Genomic DNA, 22,214 nt, shown 5'->3' on the forward strand with positions numbered 1-22,214 from the left:
TTTTGGTGCTCCTGGTAGTCGAGATAGGTCTGTGGCCCTATGCGCTCGTGACTGAATTTGTTGGTTGGAGAAGTATTTTTTACGTCCTACGCACAGTAGAGAGATTTAGCATAGCGGGCACGTGGTAGCGGAGAGATATACCTGATTGCCGTATGCCTGCTGCGCAAACGCAGTGGTCCCCATCCGCTCGCGCACCTGCCACTGCACATGTGCGGCTGGAATGCCGCAATCGCTATGCTGAATTTCTCCATTGTGCGTACGGCGTAAAAATACTTCTCCAGCCAACCAATGTGGTCGAAGAGCATGCAGTGACATGACGCTTTTCTTCAACTTGTTACCACAGTACAACCAGAATGAAAAATATAACGAGTTTTATTCACAGATGCTGTTTGCTTCAGGCCCCCAGCCTGATTTTGAAGACCAAACCGTCCCTGACACATGCCGCCAATTCCTGACGCCGTCGCTGTGAGGTCTATTTAAGTACTCCGACACGGCTCTGTCCTGCCTGATCTTGTTCTGGGCCGGGGTAATACGGCAGTTCCATTCCTATTTTATTCAATTCATCGTTGGCTCAAGCTATGCCACGCCCCCGCTTGGGTTGGAGCCAATAAAGGAATAGCAAACTCGGGGTGTGGCGTCGATTCAACCAATGACGAAGCGCGGGGAAAATGAAAATGAAACGAAATCAGAAGGGAATCGTTAAATTATTCTGGCCGATAAAGATGCCGTTCGGGGCGAAGGTTGCAAAGGTGAGGCCTATCTTTGAGAGGCTAAATACGCACACACGCCTTCATTGAAGACTGATGATAAGAAGACTGATGATAAAGAAGGCAGAATGAAAAGCAGACGGTGTGAGTCGCCTTGTGTCGTCAGATGCTTCGTGTCATAGTTAACGGTTAAGTAGTAGTGTATGTTTAGGAGGAAGCCTGTTTTCTTTTGGCAGCTGCCGACGTTTCCCATTCTTCGGCGTCTATGGCGGCGTGACAAGCGCAGTAGAGGACAGCCAGCACAGGCATAAGAGGAAATGGAAAACCTGAAAACAAAGAAAAATATAAGAGGAGGAGAAACTGGATGCTTCTTTAGAGCTTGACAAATTGACAATTCAGACAATAACGGCGGCAGTATTGACAACGGTATCAGTATGAAACAACTTCAAGATATCTCGTAAAAAAGTGGTAGGATTTTAACGCAGTTAAAAAGAGTAGACATGCGAAAGCATGTGTTCATTCTTCGCCTCTTCTTTCTGGCATCTGCATCTGCACGCAACCGCGTTTCTCGCCCTTCATCTTCACACCCTTCTCTCCACTCGGCGGCAGCTGGCGCGTCGACGCCCTCCTTCCATTGGCTACAGCTGGCGCGACACTCCTCCGAACTTACCCGAGATTCCTCCCATTGGCTGCAGCTTATGTGACGTTCCCCCGAACTAACCCGAGCTTACCCGCGTTACTCAGAGGCTTCACACAAGTATTATTGGTTGGGTATGACCCCGGTAGCTAATGCTCTCGCACTAAAATAACTTCCTCTCACAGGAAAACTTTGTGAACCCTGTCAGCACTCACTTTCATGGGGGCTGCAGTAAAAAGTGCCGGATGAAATTTCACCACTAACTAACCTATCCGGCAAAATTTCTGCTATGACTTCAATCGTTAAAACCATCGTGCGCCGTTTATTACTCTGCGTTATATTTTTTCTACAGCTAGCAGAGTTGTATATATGTGCGCGCAGCGCGCGAGCGCCTTGTATTGTTGGTAGTAGCGCTCGTGAACCTGTTTTTGTGTCCCTTACTCTGTCCCTCGTCCGGTATTTTGCGCTTCCTAGTTTACAACATGCATCACCAACTAGCCCGGCAGCTTGCTCTCCTGAATTGTATTGATCATTGCCAGCTTGCGTCACCTACAACGCTCACTGACTGGTGAGCTATAGCTACTTCAGTTATCCCAGTACACTTAAACTGGCAGGATGCATGAAAGCTAAAGCTATTTCTTTTCTCTCTGGCTTCGTGAAGTAGAAGTGAAGCTAATTTCGAAGCTCAGTCCACACTTTTCTTTCTAATTGCTGTCTGTCTAGAGATGCCTGGTCACTACTCCCTCTTTATGCTGGAATTCAGCACTGTTGCACATGACGATAGCTCAACACTTGGTTGACAGGTGCTATTCGGCAGGTGGATGGAGAGACGCCGCAAACAACGTGCAGTATATAATGCTCGCGACGCAATCCGCACATACCTGTAACCGTCTTCCTGCAGATCACGAGGATAGTCTCCAAGTCTCCCAGATGGAACAGGCAGGCGCAGATGGTGAGGAGGAAATGAGGGGCGCCAAGCACGGCCGTGGCCACTCGCATCCCGTGAGCTGAAGCTAGGTAGCGGCCCTGCCACAGGGTTGAACACACAAGATCCGGAAATGCACCGTGGATCCAGAAGTGAAACGACGATCACTTAAACAACTGTTGACGCACACTCAGCTGTCCTTGTACCAAAGCTTATACGCTTGCACGTTACGAAACACATACGTGACATAGCACGGCCTTTTAGTTCTCATTTCTTTTTTTCTGCATCAAAGCACAGTGAAGGTGCAATTATATACCTCAAGTTTCCTGATGGCCTGGCACTTCCTGATCTCAGTGACCAGCACTTCCAGGGCGATGCCGAGTACGCTCAGTGAGCACCAGATGGCGTCTCCTTTCACCATGCTGTGCCATGCCCAGGTGAAGCAGAAAGCCACGGCCGCCCCGAGCACCAACTTGACGGGGCGTTTACCTTCACCGACCACCGGCTCGTAGATGTACCTGCGTGTGCGGTACAATGATGGCAAAGAGAAGACATCCCGAGCGACATCGCAAAGGCCGCCTGGGACAATGGGTTTCAGACCACCACCATCAGTATCACTGCCGTTATCGCTACCATCATCGTCGTCGCCCTCATCACAAGGCCAATTACTCCTAAGTCCTCTGAAACACAAGGACCTCTCGAACTGACGTTCAATTAGCCTTGTCCTGGGACCGCTGCGGCCGTCGTATACGTCGATAAAGTTCTTAATCTCATCACCTCATCTTACCTTTTCCTCCGTTAGATCTCACGTTCCAGGCCTCTGAGACGAAGTCTCGCTGTCGAACTGAAATCCGACGTTTGTACGTCGTTTTCTGACTCATGACCGCTGCTTACGTCGCAAAAGACGGAACTGAAGCCGGCCGAAGTGCTCGGTGTCGGATTTCGCTTTCGAGGAGAACGCGGCGATGCGGACGCCATCTTCCTCGGCTTACGGTACTGCGGCCGTACAAAGTTTCATTTTTCACGGCGCCCCCTCATGTCGAAACAATAAAACCAAAACTGCATTAATAAAAAGTTGTTTAGCATACAAACTAGATGGCGCAGCACGTCCACAAAACTTCGGATTGAGTTACACTCGCGGGAGTTTTGATCAGAAGGATACGTCAGATGGCCTTTGGCGCTGTAGCGAAAGAGTTTAAGGAGGGATGCTGGTCTTGAGATCGAAGAAAAATTGCGAGAAAGACGATTTTCTGAAAAACAGTTTTCCATTCTAAATATACCTCACACTATATCTCCGCAAAATATCCACACACAAAGCAATCCAAAGTAGAAAAAATAAATTAATATTTTCAAAGTCGCCAGGCTTAAAAACGAAGCGCGAGATTCGAAATGACGTTTCACTTCATGCGATCGCAATTCCGAAACATTGCCTCCCTATGGCCACCATTTTTGGTACCATTTGAAAGCTCGTTTATAATACTTTCGTTTGACATCTTTCAAGTTGACATCTGAGCAGCCAGGTGAACGCTAGAGCCATTTTCCTGCGACTCGATTTCCCGAGAAGTGCAGAGAGACTTCAAGCCCCTTTACCTCCGTTAGTGATTTTAAAAATTGAGTCTTTGCCTTACGGGCGTTTTTTCTGGTTTGCCCAGGGAAATTGAAATGAGCTGCGTATCAGTTTATTCGGTTAAGAGTAAAGCTGCGCGGTGATCCGTTTTTCTCTGGCTTTGAGTTTACGCATTAAATTAAATTCGTGGTTTTCCTACAGTGCCAGCCAAACCATTTGTACTTCCTATCGATACATTTCTTTTTACCAATTTATTTTCATCTAGACAAGTATAAAAACAGCAGCACCGCACAATGTGCATCTTGGGTGATGCAGTTCTGTGAATATTTCTAATATTTTATGAACATTTTACAGCGATAACTGTAGGCGCCCGTCCCTGGCTCTCTCGTTGCCGTCGCCGTCGGCGTAACCGGTGGGTGCGGTTATGTCAAATGTCACGTGACCTTATGTCATGGTCAACCTGGGTAGCATAAGTCTACGGGTGGCTCTGTTTGGAACAGCCGCCTGCCAGTGCAGCGGTGCATCACTTGGCCACTACACCAATGCGCTAGGAATATATCCCCAAAATTAAACGCCTAGACAGCTATCGCAGAACATCGCGTTACACACTCATAACCGTTTTGTGAGTTTTTTGACTAGCGACATGCAACGAAGAGCCAAATTAAAACCACAGAACTCCTTATAACTCATATTCTAGTTGAGGCTTTTAAAATCTAACTACACTTTTGAACTCTACGTAACAAAACACACTTTCGTAGCAATTATGATCAAGATGGTCGCAGAAATAAAAAAAAAATGGAAGACCCGCTTTCCCTTTAAGCATACGATTAGAAAACAGTTTATAGTCCGAGGAGCGTTCAGCGTTTGGTCGCCAACGACGTATTAAATGACTCACAGCATGTGATATATGCATCGGTCCAAAAATAACCTGGAAACTTTCGTGGCAAATGCACAGATTTTATAATGCAAAAGGTGACAGCGTCGTGCTTGGATACACACGTCATAGCTTTTGGAAGGTGCCTTCGTGGGTCATACTTAGAGCTGTAATGACACTTCTTTATTCAGATGTTAAGATGTTCGGGCTCAGTGCGGACCACGTGGGGCGAATAAAATGTGCTGACACTCTAGAATCACAGTGAGTTCACTGCTCAAGGGTTGTAATTTCAAATCGCGTATTTTCATTTTCAAAGGATTATGAAAGCAATTTGACAGTCTTGAATTGTTTGGATGTCGAAAAAATTTACGACTGTCATTCTCCTCTAGAAATTGGCGTTTCCAATGTCTTACTAATCTTGTTAATAATTTTATTATTCTCGAGAAGAGCAAACAAGGCCATAATCGCCTGCCTGCCTAGATCCCAGCTTTAAGGGGTGCTTATTATTTCAAATGTCCCAGTTGTAATTTCTGTTTAAGTTACTTGGTCACTTTAATTCTTTCTGGAAAATTTAAAATCGGCCAGGTTCAGGTACGTCTTCCGGGCTTGGAAAATTGTGATGAATGCATAGGTAAATTAATAGGTAAGAAAGAAATCAACAAACAAAGATGAAAATGTGTGGATAATTAAATTATTTTTGGAAATGACGTGAATATGAATAATGTCTCCCCCCTTCCAACCTCCTCCCATCATATGAAGCACATGAAATTCATCACCATCACATGAAACAACTGGCGAGGGCATGAGGACTTAATCAATCGGTTTCTGCTTATAAACGCAGCATTAATTTCGTGTATAATTATCTCTTCTTATATTCCACTTGGAACTAACACTTCATAAACGTTACAAATTCTCCATAGAATTTTAATTAATACCAATTTGTTATGCTCCTAGGTAAACTTGAGATGCTCTTGTTAAAAAGCTTTTGCGTTATCATTCCTTGCTGCCCTTCTAAAAGAATCTCCTAGCGGTGATATGAAACGCCTCAAAATATTGGAGGAAATTTCTGGCGCGAAAAAAACAATGACCTCTGGCCCTTTGTCTTAATACCTGCATGGTGCACTCAAGTAATACGTGGTCAGATGTTCATGCAAGATGGCCCACGCAGTCCGTGCGGCGATTTAACGCCAAGAAACCAATTATGTGGACTATGCAACGAGAAAATAAAAAAAAATGCATGCGCATTCGAATGTCGGTACGTGTTACAAACATAGATATTTATGGTTGAGAATGCACAATCCAGAGACATACCTTCGTATCCATAGGTGCATGCCCCGGTCGAAGTGCCTGGAAAGAAGATGTAACAAGGTATTTTCTCGTACTATACGTAACTAAGCAAGCGCTTCTGATTTATTACTTTCTTCTTCATGGCAGATTCCATTCGGCGAGCAGGAGCAAGCTTTTTTGCTCCGTGAAACCCAAGAACATGTTTCAATTGGCGATTTCGATTCAGGTCCTCAGTTCTGACTGGACCGTGACAGTATGGTCTCCAGACTCCCTAGACAATTTGCTCCTTACCGTAATCAGAGACCTACTCCACTACGCAACAAATAAACATGCAGCCCTGCTGAAAGATTTGTTGCGCAAGGTGCAGCTATCAGTCCCTGACAGCTGGTGCCGCGTTCCTCGTTGATGTAGTATTGGTCAAAAATATACAGGCCACCGAATTTCTTTCCAGGACGTTCTTTGGTGCTCTTTTCGCATCTGTTCCGGAAGATAAAACAAACCCTCGTCCTCATCCCTTCAAAACTTAGCACTTTCAAGAGTGCTACAAAGCCCCACTACACGACTGAGAAGCTAACCACTAGAGCTGCATATTTTTGGCAGTCACTGTACGTTGTAATTAGCACCTATCATCATTGAGATTTGACACCTGTAGTATACAGTGTACCGTGTTACCGTTAACGTGATCGGAGTACCGGGAGCCCGTGCGCCGCCACTGCGCATGCGCAGATCGCCTAGAGGCCGCCAGATGGCGCCACGTACCCGGCAGCTGCACGCAAGCTTTCCGCATCACGACCAATCAGCGCATGCTTACTGCCGGTGGGCGGGATTCCGGAACTCCGGTCACGGTAATGGCAACACGGTATGCTAAATGTGTCTAGTGTTCTGGGTGGTACTGAGCAGAACCTTATAGGCCAGTAGACTTAGCGGGACTAACTGCGAGCTGTCTCGAATTTCTGGCACTGTTTCCTTATTTAGACACCTTTAGCATACCGTGTCACAGTTACCGCTACCGGAGTGCCGGGGGCCCGCGCGTCATCAGTGCGTATGCGTAAATCGCCTTGAGGACGTCAGATGGCGCTAGGAGCCCGGCAGCTGCGCGCTCGCCTGCCGCATCGCGACCAATCAGCGCGTGAGGGCTGGTGGTGGGCGGGCTCCCGGAACTCCGCTAACGGTAACGGTGACAGGGTACACGCTACTGCTAAAGGCGTCTATTGTAAATCAGTCCGTCTTCTGAGGCTCGTAATGAATTCATGTAATCGAGCAATGAACTTCAGGCTTCGTTCGCGAACGGTCTGTGCACAAGACGAGTCCGGGTACTGACCTCCAAAAGAAAGAGCAGCGAGACATCCTCGCAATGCACTTTCCATGCGGCGGGACTTCGAAGCCTTCGGCGCGTCCGAGGGCGCCGGGAAATCCGTACGTGAACAGGTAGCGCGCGTAGAAGTTGAAGAGTAAGGCCAAGCCAAGGCCCACGAGGCTAGGAAGGTCCAGCGTCGCGACTACCATGGGCCACTTGGACAGTGCCGAACTGTAAAATCAGAGCAGGGCAAAGAAAAATGGGGACGGGGGAAGAAGGAATGAGTACGTCATGGGCTTAGCTGGTAAGTTTATAGTTGTTCATAAGGCAGGAAAAAAAAATTACCGGACGACCACCAGTGATGCTCCGACTTTTGAGCTAAGTAAAATTTGCGTCGATGCAACCATTATTTATGAAAGAGTAAGCACCGACTGTGTGATGTCACGCTTACGGGCCGCTGTGTGATCGACTAGGGGTAGCCACGGCGGAACTGGGAGTATTTGCTGAGTCGTGGCCATCGTGGTTCCAAAGAGTTCCCGCCTGCCGGAAGCGCCACCGGGCGGTTATTTTTACAAAAGGCTGGAGTCGTTAAAAGAGGGTTCGGGATGAAGCATCGCTCTTGTAGTTGCCGTTAGATGACGCTTCTCTCTTGTCACGCTTCTTTTCGGTAGATCGCATATGCCCTGTAATTCTCAACATGTGCCATTCTGTGGAACTGTTCTGACTGCTGTTTCACGGCAAGGGATAGCCCTGTTGTGCATAGCGAGATGTGTAGTTCAAGCGATGGGCGTATTACTAGATCACCATCTAACCTGTTAGCGTTCAACAGCCAGATTCGGCATGACTGTGACATAAAAACAGCTGCGGAGCAAATGTGGGTTAGTCAACCATCTTCTGACAGTAGCCGACTAATTGCGCCAAGTTACGTATTACTTCTCAAATACGCGACTTGCGTTTCTGAGATTATGAGCGAAGTTTGTCATGACCAACGGGACCTCTGCTCCCGTAGACGGTATTGGAAATCACTGACCTGTACAAGTAGTGAGACATGATCTCCATGAGCAGAAAATGTGCTCCACTGCGGAGAATTCGTCCGACGCAGGTAGCCACCTCCAGCAGAGTGCACTTTGGACGCGTGTTGTTCATCTGCGGAAGTGAATTGCAGGGCATTTCTACCAAGAATCCATGCGTAAGGCTTGCGGGAACCCCATGGACTTCCTGACAGCCACCGATTAGAACAGCACTCGAAAAAAGCAGGTCTCGGAGAAGTTTCACGAAAATACGTTTGGGGAAGGCGTTGTAAAGGTCAGCAAATCGCGGTCACAAACCAGCTCATAGATGGAGTGATGTTTTAGGGCCCATACTGGGGGATTGCCGACGGGGTTCTTCCTTGCGAACAAGGAAGAATGCAGGGTCTCCGGAACATCATTCCACCACTGAATTTTTCAGACACCGGGATCTGTTCACTAAAGCATGAATGCCAGTGACATTTAAAATACTTTTTTCCCGACCCCAAATTATTTTAATAGTTGTCTTCGACCGATTAGCATGTCCAACATTCTTGGACAGAAATTTTGAATATTGGTACATTGTAAAGTACTGTTATGGAAATACTGAAGGCAGTAGCCCATTATTCTGACGCATAGCAAAATCTTTCTATTGAAGTGTTTGGATCACTCGCAATCTAGCAGTTAAGACGGCCATAGAAAACCAATCGGGAACACATTTGACGGCAGGAAGGACGTTCATAGCAAAAAATGCAAGCCTGCCCACGGCAGATCTGCGGATATATTGATTATTATAGTGAAATCCTACAACGTATGAAAAAATTGCATTCATAAACTGGTTCCCCTTCAAAAAAGCTTTTGTCCAGAATTGCTGGATATGAATGGACAGATTGAAAGACGCATCTAGCTTTTGGGTCTTGCCACAATGGTCGCCACTTGTGATATTTTTTAGTTCAGGTCTAACACTTCGTCCTATTCGCGTCATTCATCGAAGAAGATGGACAGGGTACTACATGGCTCTATGGAATACATTCGCTTCTCGCGGCTGATACGCCAAACTGGACCTAAAATGGATTCTGCGGCAGTTAAAAACGGTCTTGGTTGGTTATACGAGTGCCGAAAAGACTTTGCCACGGGAGGTTTTAGTTTAGTTAATGTTTATGTTAAGTGTCGCTACGCCGGAGCAATTTGCCGCCCTTGCAATGGTGGGTTATAGTCGAGCCTTTATCCATGCACTACACAAGGCTCGTGAACATACGTGGACCTCAGTAACCGAGAAATGTTTCCACTCGCTGAATGCAACCCCTAAAATATGTAAGTGACCTCACATCCGGTTGCATTGCATTGCCAACACATACACAACACCATGCCAACACACGGGCGCGAAGGTGTCTCTGTGAATTTTTTTTTTGTGCTCAGCATTACAAATTGGGACGTAGGCTGGTGCCCCCCTCCCCTACAAAAATTAAATAATAGAGAAGCTGTCGCTTGGACACGGCTACAAACTAATACGTTTATGTACCCGGTATAGGCGTACCATGTGTACCTAGAGCGGAGGTCGCATGAAAGATGCACACACCGTGGGGCGAGAGGTACCCTCGACCACATAATTTGGGAGCGCCCCAATTCTCCCGGGGTGGGCAAAAATATTGATAGTACAGAAGCCTGGGAGACCCTGCTAAGAAGCCCGGACCCTGAGCTCCAGCGCACCACCATCTACCAGGCGGAAGAAGCCGCTACCAGTCAAGAAGTGCCAGCCAGCCTCTAACCGCGGACGCGCAACTCCCTGTCTATCAGGCCTGCGTGCCTGGGGCGAGGAGCAGTGTCTTTTCTGATGGAAATAAAAGTTGATCAATCAATCAATCAATCAATCAATCAATCAATCAATCAATCAATCAATCAATCAATCAATCAATCAATCAATCAATCGATCGATCAATCAGTCAAATGTGCTGCCATATCTGCGTGGCGTTAGTTGAACGGTAATTAGTTCGAAATGGAGCCTGTTGGACGTGAGCCGACATGCCCGTACAACCGCGGAACATACCTGGAGCAAGAAGTCGTCGTAGTTCTGCGGAGGTCCCATGTATATCGTGGGCAGGTAGAAGCAGTAGGCGAGCGTCTTCCAGTAGGGCGGCCACTTCTGGCGGCGGTTTTCGTCTGGCTCGGCCCGCTGGGCGCGGATGAACTCGATGCTGAAGCTAATACCACGCATAAGGTTCCAGTGGAAGGCGACGAACGCCGCTCGGTACGGCATCAGTCCGTACCTGGGATACATGTACTGAAGAGAGAAGACAGTTGACCCAACTTAAAGAGTCGATCACGTGGTCGACTCTCTGCCGAAAAAAAAACTGCGCAGCGTTTACGCTATTTCTCAATGAGCGAAAAAAAAAACAATGGCAACTAGCTGTGTGGGAGATGTGCTCTGTATCGTTTTTGTTTTGCGGTTTCTTGTTACGTTTGGCCCCGCCGCGGTGGCTCAGTGGTTAGGGCGCTCGACTACTGATCCGGAGTTCCCGGGTTCGAACCCGACCGCGGCGGCTGCGTTTTTATGGAGGAAAAACGCTAAGGCGCCCGTGTGCTGTGCGATGTCAGTGCACGTTAAAGATCCCCAGGTGGTCGAAATTATACCGGAGTCCTCCACCTCGGGCACCTCTTCCTTCCTTTATCTTTCACTCCCTTCTTTGTCCCTTCTCTTACGGCGCGGTTCAGGTGTCCAACGATATGTGAGACAGATACTGCGCCATTTCCTTTCCCCCAAAAAAACCAATTATATATTATATACTTGCGAACGCCATCTTTATTTCTATCAAGGCTCAGAACCGCTGTCACCCATTCCAGCCTCCACTGTGGTTTCGCTCAGCAGACAGCAGAGCCGGTTAGCTAACTTCCCTAGGTTCTGAACGTTTCACAAAGGCTGTACTATCGGGGACAAAAGTTTTCGGGACGTGAGTTTTACGAAAACGTTTATTGTAGTTCCGCCTCACTACCCAGTCGCGACGCGCGATGGCAGTTGTTGCTTGGTCTCAGGGTCACGTGACCTTAAGATCACGTGACATCACAAGTCACGCGACACCACAATATCACGTGACCTAGGTGGCGATGTAACGGACGGACGGCCACCGCGAGTATGAGCCATTGAAGGCTATCGCCTTAACAGGCGACTTGGTAGCGAGGTGGAGCTACAATAAATGTTTTTCCAAAAACTCGCGTCCCGCAAACTTTTGTCCCCTTGGTGTATGTCCAATAACCTGGCTTCTGCTGTTGACTTCATGTTGCTACGAATGAACGCAATGTGTCTCTGAGCTAATTCCCAGCAAATGTCGGATTTCGTTTTTCTGGCTGCGGCAGTTCTTCCTGTTCAATGTCTGGTGAAGCGAGGAAAATGAATGCGGTACTAAGAGAGTTTTTTCGTTTTTTTTTGGCGTTTCACAGTACGCGTGGGAACCAAAGTATTAAGCGCGATGAAGGGAGCACAAGGATTGGTTGTTCGACTCACACCGACGGCGTCGTATGTGAGCACGAATTTCTGGAAGTGCATCACGAATGCGACAACGTAGCACAGCACGGGTCTGCGAAGCCTGGAGACGGCATAGAATGCGGCGTGCTGGCCCAGGAACAAGACCAACACTTCCCAGCTGAAGGTCCGAGCCACGAACATCATCGAGTAGGTGGCGTAGAACACAGGAAGGAGCTGCAAGGTGAGAAGGACGGTGAGATCACGCGAAGGTAGAAATCTGTACCCATTTACAACCCCTCTGGATGAGCCGTTCAGTTTGTTTACTCATCTTACTGCTTAGGATATGAGACCTTGTGGATTCCATTTTTTCGCAGGATAATAGGCTTGAAACCAAGAGCTTTTTTTATTTCAGTTGAAAAACAAAGGTAGAGTTGCGCTGAAGACTGAAATTAAAACTGTTTGAGAAACGCGTTGTTGTGTGGCGCAGGTGAGCTGCACAGTGCAGACGTTCACACATTTCTATGGAGCGCTTGAACGACGCATGCCATCACTATCATCACTACTAGCAGAACAAAAACAACAACTACTACTACTACCACTACCACTACTACGACTATTACTACTATTTCTACTACTACTATAACTACTAGTCCTACTACTGCTTCTGGTGCTACTACTGCTACTACTACTACCACTACTGCTGGTACCGTTAGGCTACGGACGCCACTAATAGTCCTAGTGCTGGAACTATGCGCCTTATTAAATTAGGACCACTCTTACTTGAACAAGTTCATGTTTCGCATAGGAACTGTTCTTGCTTAAAATCAAATAGCCTGATGACGAGACACTGGTTGGACTGGAATATGGTTGCTGCTTTGCCTTCTTTCTCGACAAACAGCCGCTACTGATTTTCTTTAGCTATGTTCAAAATTACATGCACCAGAGGCTTTTCGTGCTCTGTTGGAGTGCACTTGAGAATTCACAACATGTTGTTATAACACGGATTCGCAGTACTCGACGAGCTCTGCCGAAAATAGAGCCAAGAGCGATGACAACGGTCGCCATGAGATTGAATGCATCTTGAAACTGCGCAAAAAAGACAAGGGACGAGGAAGAAACCAACAGGACAGAGCGCGGAACTTCAACTGGTTTATTACAACGGTGCGTCACATTTATACAATCATCGCAATAACACTGTAACCTGACAAACGACCATCATGCAGACGCCTACGGGACATCATGCTATCCAGATAAGGAAACCCTTTACCGCAAACGTTTACCGAGGTTTTGCTGACACACGAGCAGCAAAACCTTGGAGCAGCAGTAAGCTTCGTACACTTCTCTACTTAGTTTAGACTCGAACTTGTTCAAGATTGAAACATTACGAAAGCATGTGCTTCAGGTGTTGTTACTCTTTGATGCTTGTAATCACGTCGTGTACCCACCGATGGGGCGAAGTGGGCGGTGGCCCTGGCCAAGACGGGATGCAGGAGGTACCACTTCCATGCTTCGAAGACGACAAACTTCGTTGTCCGCCATCCCCAATTCGTTATGTCCTGCACATGAGGGCAAGAACGGCATCACCGGGGGATCGCAGTTGATTAGCGGTGGCATTATCACTTGAGAAGGAGAGCCTATTTCTTACAAGTTAAAGCAGACGGATTGCTTGCAGCTAGCATTCATACGTACGTGGAAGCACTAAAGATGCCTTAGGTAAGTCGAGCAACAAGGTCGCGCCTCACGCTAACACTGTGGTGCCCAATCCAGTCACTCTGAACTAATCGTATCTCGACAAACATGACCCGGCCTGCCCGTTATGTAGAGAACTGGGCACGATGTTTGACATGACATGGCTATGCCAAAGAAACTTCAACTCAGAAGAAACATTTGACACAACCTATGAGCGTTGGGAGGCCACCCTGCGAAGCAAGGACCTCACTGTCCAGAAGTAACTGGAGGAAAGGGCCATTGGGCTCATGGACTGAGACCAACTAACTTTCAAGCGCTCAATAAACGTTTTTCCCCACCTCCTCATGCTCATGGCGCCTTACTTGAAAGTGAGTTGCTTCACGGACATCATAAATGAGAGTAAATCATTGCCGTGTTGTCTTACAAGAACTTATAGCCTTATTCGGTTTTACTGAACTACTCTTTCGAGAATACCAGTTTTTCTGTGTAGATAAAATAAGCCCTGGTCGTTAGCACACTTCTCGACTCCCCCCGTAGAGCTAATAGCACCTGTTTGCTGTAACTCAGTAAGTTGTGTATCCATAATATAACGCCAGATGACGTCATAAGATAAACATGCGATCACCGATCCCATTTAGATGTCAAAGTTCTGTATTTTCAATGGTCTGCACGGTCACACTGCAACAATATCACGTCCTAAATTTAATAAGTTATGAATAAAGTGAGAAAAATTGAATCGACTATTTGTTCACTCCTCGTTTTAGAAGAAACGCAGCTTGAAACCAAAGCTTATACCTTCCAGTCGCCGCGAAAAACAGTTCCGTATATCGAGTACTTTTCAAACATTCGGGTAAAACTTCTCTGGTTGCGCTTCACAGAAAAAAATTGGCGTTTTCGGTGGTATGATGTTTTAAAATTCAGAGGGCATTTTTAGCGCTAAGAGAACACGCACACGAAAGAAAAGGGACACGGGACTGGTGCTACTGTTTGTCACAGTGTTTTTGCTGACATTTACTTGAGGTGTCTTGTAGTGTTTTCTTTCTTGATTTTTTTTCAAGTGCACTTTGCAACCAGAGTGATCACTGGCATGATTGTTTGGATGTTAAATTTGCTGGGAACAAGGGGTCCGCTGTCCTGTCGTCTGTGACAGCCTTTTGCGTTATTACTTTCGAGCTCCCCATGCCTTTTTTTTTGTGCATGATGGCCTTAGTTACTTACGCGCCATACATCTCAACAAACAAACAAACAAACAAACAAACAAACAAACAAACAAACAAACAAACAAACAAACAAGCAAACAAACAAACAAACAAACAAACAAACAAAATACAACTTTAGAGCGTCTGTCCTTTGTGAACACCACACCAGTGTAGTATTAGTGTTCTAGCTGGTTTATTTCTCGCGAGACTGATATCGATATGGGTACGTTGTGAGAGGGTTTCAAAGCAACTCGAATGGCGATGGCACTATGGCATATATTTTAGTTCTCATTTATTCCTATTTTTGTCGCAAAAACCTGCTTTCGACCATCTTATCTCTAAAGCAGTGCATAACTTACCTGTTGTTTTTTGAGTCCATACGGACTTGGAGCGAAGCCATACTTCATTTCCCTGAGGAGGCCTGCATCTGAGAATCAGGTGAGGTTGTTATACCGACAAGCTGCGAAACTGAGGCTGACAACCAATTAAAGTTGAGCTATAGCAATTTACACCACGTTTTAGTGGAGAAGGAGCTATTTTTCACTTGAAACGGAAATTGTATAATCTAGGAATTGTATAATCTATAATCTACACGGACTAAAATCAAGTTCCAGTATAGCATCCGCGCGCCGTTTTCAAAAACTAGTTGCTGTGATGACGAGTGCAATTAACATCGCAGGTCTCTGAGGCTAAACTATAACGCTATAGTCGAATACAACTCAAGAACGACGCGGCTTTTTCCAGTCAAAGAACTCTCTTCCAGCCAATGGCGTCGGCCGATTCTCATGATCCTGCTAGCATGACAATGCAGAGAGTGGCAGATGAAATGTAATAGTGTCCTCCCTCCATGGTCGGGGATAGCCCCCCTGTGCATAGTCGCGCCGCTCCCTCATCGTCACGCTAGCAGGATCACGAGAATCGGCCGACGCCATTGGCTGGAAGTGGGTCCTTTGACGGCGAAAAGCCGCTTCGTGCTTGAGTTGTGTTCGACTATAGCCACTTCTTGCCGGCAGTCGCGGAATTCCTGACGTCCTCGACGCTATTATGGTATAGATGGTAAATTATTGATGGATGTAATGCGGTGTGCTATGTGTCACGTGACGTCTCGAAGGAACACATGGAGGACGCCGTAATGGAAGGCTCCGGATTGATTTAGACCACCTGGGGTTTTGTCAAGTGCGCTGACATTGCACAGGAGATGGATGCTTTCGCATTTCGCCTCCATCGAAATGCGGCCGCCACGGCTGGGATTTGTACCTGAGAACTCAGGATAACGCCAAATCCGCAGAGCCGCCGCGGCGGAGTTGGCTTTATCAACGGCACAACCTAAGAACAGGGTAACGGGAAAAATACTTCTATTCCAAGCTTGTTAGCAGTAAAGACATCTCTTGTTGCCGAACAGACGCCAACGGAACCACAAAAGTACGGGTCATAAAATTTTATGATTAGGAAAAGCTCAACAATGCTGAGGAAAAGCTCAGCGTTTCCTTAAGGGGAACCTGCCAAATATGGCGCGTGGTTCTTATTCTTTCTTTGCATAGGATGGGGATGTCCTAAAAACCAAGAAAATCTCTGAGGTCGTATGTTTAATTTTTAATTATTTTAATACTTATTTTAATAATATTCAATACCTAATAAGAGCTCATGGGTTATTGTCTTTCTGCGCAGCCTTAAAACACTTGACCAATACCTGACTGTATGAAGACTTTGAAGAACCTATGCCTTGCGTTCACATGTGCCCAAATACGACACGAAGCTAAAACGCCGCTGAGAGTAATCAGTCGCAAACGAGTGACAACTGAATCTTGTCTCAACAAAAATGACGCCAGCAATACTTGTGCCTCGAAGCCTACATACGTATCAAGCGTAAGAAATGAACAGGTTGCAACTTGCGACACCTCAACTTACTACCCAGAAAGTTCTATGCGATGCTATAGCGACAAAATAAATATTTTCATGCAGTCAGTGTTGTTGAGGAGTATTTTACTAAAGCAACATTCAACGATTCCGTCTACAATGCCATGTCAGTACACGTTAAAGGACCCCAAGTGGTCATAATTATCCGGAGCCCTCTATTACGGCGTCCCTCATAGCCGGAGTCTCTTTGGGACCTTAATCCCTAAACAGATTATTTGAGAGAACTTTTGTTTGACACCGGTTGCCATGGAGGAATTTCGAAACTTATCTTTTAAGAGCGGCGCCTACGGCCCGTTGCTCAAGCTATCTGATTCCGAGGAACAGACGGCAAAGGGCGCCCTCATGTTTGGGATGCCTATATCATTGGACGAACATCTGTACGCGCCGCGACCGCACGATTGCGCGGCGTGATCAATTTCTTTTTTTTTTATAGGAGTGCACCGGTTTAACGCGCGTATAGCATTGCATGCGCACAAATGTCAAAGCGGGTCTGCGTCTTGAGCCACATGTGCTTGCACTTGGGGACAGACGATACGCAGGCAGAAGGGCATGCTTAATGTGCGCGCCGTTAGGAGGCGCTTTTTACACAGCGGCTCGCTTTCCCTGCTTTCAAAGGTGAAATGACTCCAAGCAGTGTCAGCCACGTTACACAAGAGCTGTTGCTGTGTTTCCGACAGAATCAATTCCTCCGTCTGTCATGAGGCCAAATGAACCACGCGTCGTTGGAATTTCTGGGTGTCTGCACGCATCGACACGCGGTTTTAGAGATCGGCGCATGCTGGGCGTTCATTTGCCCCCAGCGTTAATATGCTTGCCGGAGGTGTTTTTCACGCACTTTACCTATTACGGACGTGGTAAAAAACAGCGGAGCTACGATGGACACGTGCGAAGAAAGAAGACGGACAAGCGCTTACTAACAACTGAGGTTTACTGGAAAAAACACAGGTATTAATACACTCCAAAAAACAACATACATGCTTCTCTGAAAACACTTCTAATCATGGGAATCGAGATACTTAATCTCACAATCACGAAGAAGCATCGAAGCTGTGCTAACACATGTTTCACCACTCACGTGGATGTGATGTGCCTCACACAGTTCCCTCGTTAATTTTTCCCTATGCCTGCGAATAACTTTCGTCTCATGGAAAAGAGGAGTGCACATTTTCTTCCCATGATTAGAAGTGTTTTCGGAGAAGTATGTCTCCTGGTTGTTTTTTTGGAGTGTATTAATACCCGTGTTTTTTCCAATAAACCTCAGTTGTTAGTCAGCGCTTGTCCGTCTTCTTTCTTCGTACGTGTCCGTCGTCGCTGCGCGGTTTTTTACCACGTCCGTGATGCACCAACTCGCTCAGTTGTCGGTTCTTTTACCTATTACATTTCCGACATACTTTAATATTATAATTTAGTGAATGAACTATTTTGCCACAAGAAATTAAGGCTTACTAAAATACTTTGTGATAAAATAACTACTTTGCGTTTTGTGATCGCATCTTAGTTTTAGTGTCCGCGTTTCATTTGTTTGTTGACAACATGCGGGAGAAAACCTACAGATGAGCTGCATCAGACTTGGCTGTCTTTTTACATCGCGAAACAAAAGTAAGCAGAAATTGCAGTACTGCGATATTGCAGTGCATCACTTACTTCGTTCGTTGATTGCGAATCTCCACATTGCGTAGAAGACGGATGCAAAGGTGACGATCCAGTAGATCGACTTTTCTAGGTCCCATCTCCACCTTTGAGAAACGTATTCATTTTCTTAGTTACACGGCTTTGGTACGTAGCGAGGTTTACTATGAATATATATTGGTCACGCCTCCCTGTGCGCCACCTCGAGGCAATAACATTTCGCAGCTCTTTCGAAGCATGATTCTTTTATTTTTCTTTCTCTACTTTCCCAGGTGTGACTGCATCGTGTGTATTCGATTTGTCCTGTCCTTTCCATTGCGTGTTTTGTGCTTCTCTTAAAAGACACCACTTTCGCAATTACTTTTCTCGCCTGAATGCGTTCGAAGCGAAGTTAACCTGTTCATCCTATCTGTTTCTTTCATGCATTGACTTCCTCCCTTCTTTCGGTCTTCACTCACTGGCTGATTTCCACCTGCTGAGCTAATTATCCCTTCACTTGCTAGATAACTACTAAATCATTCATATAACTGCTCCCTGACTGACACGGTATTCTCATTCATTCATTCATTCATTCATTCATTCATTCATTCATTCATTCATTCATTCATTCATTCATTCATTCATTCAACTAATTGTCATTGGCAACTGCCACGGGCGGAATGGAAGGGATGCCCATGCTGTGCGATATCAGCGCGTCTTAACTATTCAACCCTCATGTAGCGAATTTACGGTGCACTCTCTGCATACCTTTACTCATTACTGTACTCCATCTCATAAATTGCTTGAAGCACTGTGGAAAGTAGAGACCTGCTCAGCCAATCAAGAAAGCGCGCTTAACGTGTTCCTCCGGGCCTCTTTGTCTGCGTGTCGTCTGCTTGCGGCGTACACAAATATGGTTAGAAAAGAGTATAAATCAACGCTATCTCCTTATCATAATCGCATGCACGTTTACGTACGCTAAAAGCAAGAATTTTGCAGGAGCTAACGTCATTTGTCACATCCGGACGACAAGTTCAGCGTATGCAAACGGAAATGTAACGATAAGCTGAGCCTAGTGGCGCCATCTGATTGTTAGAACTGAACAGATTTTGTCACTAAACCGAGGCTTCTCTCTAGGCACTGAAGCGTCAGAATCGTCACTCTAAATAAAAATAAAGGCCATAAATTTTGTTACAGATATGTGTTGAAAAGGACAATAACAACGACGAATTCAGTCCGAAGCGAGGGATCTTGCTTCGAAGGGCACCACCATTTTGGAACCGATATTTTAGCGCACGTAAGAGCCGCACATGCTAAACTCGGGAAGTAGCGCACGTAACGAGAGCGTGCTGCAAGGATCGATTTGAAATTGCGTGTGGCACATTTTCATAATGAGAACGCATTTTTGTTAATCCACGCTATCCCATATGCCCTATATACTGACAGTACATTATGCAGCGTCAGAACGTCGCATCTGCCTAATCGCAGCTTTGGTAGTGCTGCAAGGAACTACTGAGATGGAGCATACATGGAGCTTGGAAACAAATCTTGATGTAAAAATATTATGATGTCAAAACAACTTGGACTATCTGCTAAAAATGGACCAAATCCTACTTGTCAATTTCCGACATTCCCGTTTCTCAAACTTTAGCGGCCTTAACAAAAAGTTTGATAGCAGCCTTTGAATGTGGCTAGATGGGTAGCTTAATGTAGAATTAATAATTTTTATCTTTGAGTCCTTAATAACTATGCAGCAATGGGTTAAAAACTGCAGGTTGTCGAAATTATTCTGGTGCTTTCCACTGCGACACTTCTATTTTCTCCGTTTTACGGCCTCCTTCATACATAACCTCAAAGCGTGGTGGAGGTGCCCACTAAGAGGGCGACAACTGCAGCCCTCCTCTTTACCTGATAACCATTTTTCAATTTTTTTTTCATGCTCTCACGCACAGTCGCTCACTTCCTTTAAGGCAACCTGTCTCTTCCCTCCCGCGGCGAGTTTGAGGAGTCCTGTATTCGAGAGTCTTGTATTTGGACAGAGTGTCGCTTCCTATTTCAACCACTGTAAGACTTCAGCGAAAGTATCGTCGCCAAAGGTCATGCTGCACTCAGTACGACCCGTATTCTAGGCACGAGACGTTCTGCTCCTGCATTCGAGTAATTGGGTTATACAATTAACAATACCTAGAGTGAAAGCTGGCGGTGCTCCCCTTCATCCACCCTGGAGAGGCGCAAGAATTTTGGGAAGATGAGGTTTCGTAATTGGCTTGGCTATTGCCGGGCGTAAAACGTGGATTCAACCGTAACAATACGACTCTTCTCCCTGCAAACCTCAAAGAAATGCTTTGAAAGTTTTTCTATCAGCCTAACAACTGTGTTCAATGTATTTAAAAAGTAGAAAAAAAACGAATATTAGAAAAATAACGTCTTCTGCGCGCAGACGAGAGTCTCGCAGCGCAGCTGCCGATTTCGAGGCAGAATCGACGTATAATCGGTCCAACACTAGCCAAGCCAAATAGGAAACCTCGTCTTCCCGGCATTCCCGGGGTGGATGAGGTGCCAGTGGCACCAGCTTTCCCTCTAGATGATACTCAGAAACGCTATGATTACAGCTTACTGTGCTTACTCGAGTGCGCCCTGTGGTCTACGTGGCTGTTATGAAACAGAGACGCGCAAAACTAAAAAAAGAAAAACTAGCAATAGAGAGTGCACTGAGTACCTTCTGCAGTCAGGTTCCCTCTTTGCAGACACTTCTCGCTGTTTTTCCGTCGACGACGCCGCCGACAATCCGGCATCCATTGTATTCCGAAGCGATCGCTGCTGCTGAGCTTCGGGTGAGGCGCGGCGGACATATATTCAGCGACGAATTATTTCGCGAGTCTGCCACGAAAGCAAAACGTTGCACGCTTCGGAAAGATCCATCACTCCCCAGCTGTGACGTCACTAAAGTGATCAAATAAACACATGCTCCAGCAGATGTCAGGTTATCATAAACGCGCGAAGAAAAACAACGAAAATCTCATACGAGGCTCAAGGAAGTTACGGATTTATCTTCTACTTTTGAAAAACAAAGTCGGGTAATTACCCACGCCTATCGATGATTGGTCGGAAGGGGGTATGAGCTGCGATAAATAAGGCGCAAAAAGGAGGCCTATGATATGTGAGACTGGTAATTGACTTTTTTTTTACAAGGAATTCGTTAGCATTGCCGACTGTCGCAATGAAGATTTGCTCCCGTTTTAAAGGAGCAGAATCGCGTGCATGACAAAATTACTTCTTAAAAATTAATGCACTTGAATTACTAATTCCTTTCCTGAAAACCGCGCAGAAGAAATTCGATTACTTTGCCAATTATTGCTCACAAAAATTAATGACAGTACATTAGAATTACTTCCGAAAAGTAATGCAAATACTCTGAAATTACTTTCTAATTTTTCATTTATACAATAAACCGTGGTGGAACGGATATCTAGACAAACTGGAAAGTGTGTGTGCCTTCGCTTGTGCGCCATCGTTGCGCACTGGTCATTTGCAAGAAATAGAAAGAATAGAGTATAAAAGAAACCGAAATCTTCTCTGTAGACGGGACGCACACATTTCTTGTCTTCTCGCCATATTCCGGTCCAGCCAGCTATTTCCAGATTTCTCTTCAGATTTCCAGATTTCACTCCGCCGTGGCTGAGTGGTTATGGTGCTCGGCTGCTTGACGAATACCTCTCCGACTTTAACTATTCCATTATTATTGCTAATAATATTGCACTTTATTTCTCTTACTGTACGTCTCACATTTCTGCTCACACCCCCACATCACATCTCTGTCGACTTGAGGGCGTGCTTTTTAAAAATTTTGTTCCTGATTATTAACCTCCTTGCCACGAGTTAATACATATTTTTTTCTACCAGAATAGATAACACTTACCTGCTTTCTCACTGTCAGCTGTGGCTTCCTAATCGGCCGCAAGTAATAAAAAAAGAGCAAAGATGTGAATAGAGCGCATTGTCCCGAAAAGGACACCTTGAATTATATTAAAACATTGGCC

At 45.9% G+C, this 22,214-nt stretch overlaps 1 protein-coding gene across 1 annotated transcript in view; it reads right to left on the minus strand.

Moving 5' to 3' along the window:
* Positions 1-356: 356 nt before the first annotated feature.
* The window catches only part of LOC144133111 (protein-cysteine N-palmitoyltransferase HHAT-like protein), a 32,687-nt gene continuing 10,829 nt past the window's right edge, over positions 357-22,214 (minus strand). The window contains exons 7-16 of the mRNA XM_077665968.1: positions 15,009-15,076; positions 13,207-13,317; positions 11,801-11,995; positions 10,349-10,582; positions 8,325-8,440; positions 7,319-7,525; positions 6,022-6,057; positions 2,586-2,787; positions 2,226-2,370; positions 357-1,033 (exon numbers count right to left, since the gene is read on the minus strand). Coding sequence (XP_077522094.1) covers positions 915-1,033; positions 2,226-2,370; positions 2,586-2,787; positions 6,022-6,057; positions 7,319-7,525; positions 8,325-8,440; positions 10,349-10,582; positions 11,801-11,995; positions 13,207-13,317; positions 15,009-15,076 — 1,433 coding nt within the window. The 3' untranslated portion in view covers positions 357-914. The remainder of the gene's footprint in view (positions 1,034-2,225; positions 2,371-2,585; positions 2,788-6,021; positions 6,058-7,318; positions 7,526-8,324; positions 8,441-10,348; positions 10,583-11,800; positions 11,996-13,206; positions 13,318-15,008; positions 15,077-22,214) is intronic.

This window comes from Amblyomma americanum, chromosome 5 (genome assembly GCF_052857255.1).
Source record: "Amblyomma americanum isolate KBUSLIRL-KWMA chromosome 5, ASM5285725v1, whole genome shotgun sequence".
In the NCBI taxonomy this organism is placed as follows: domain Eukaryota; kingdom Metazoa; phylum Arthropoda; class Arachnida; order Ixodida; family Ixodidae; genus Amblyomma; species Amblyomma americanum.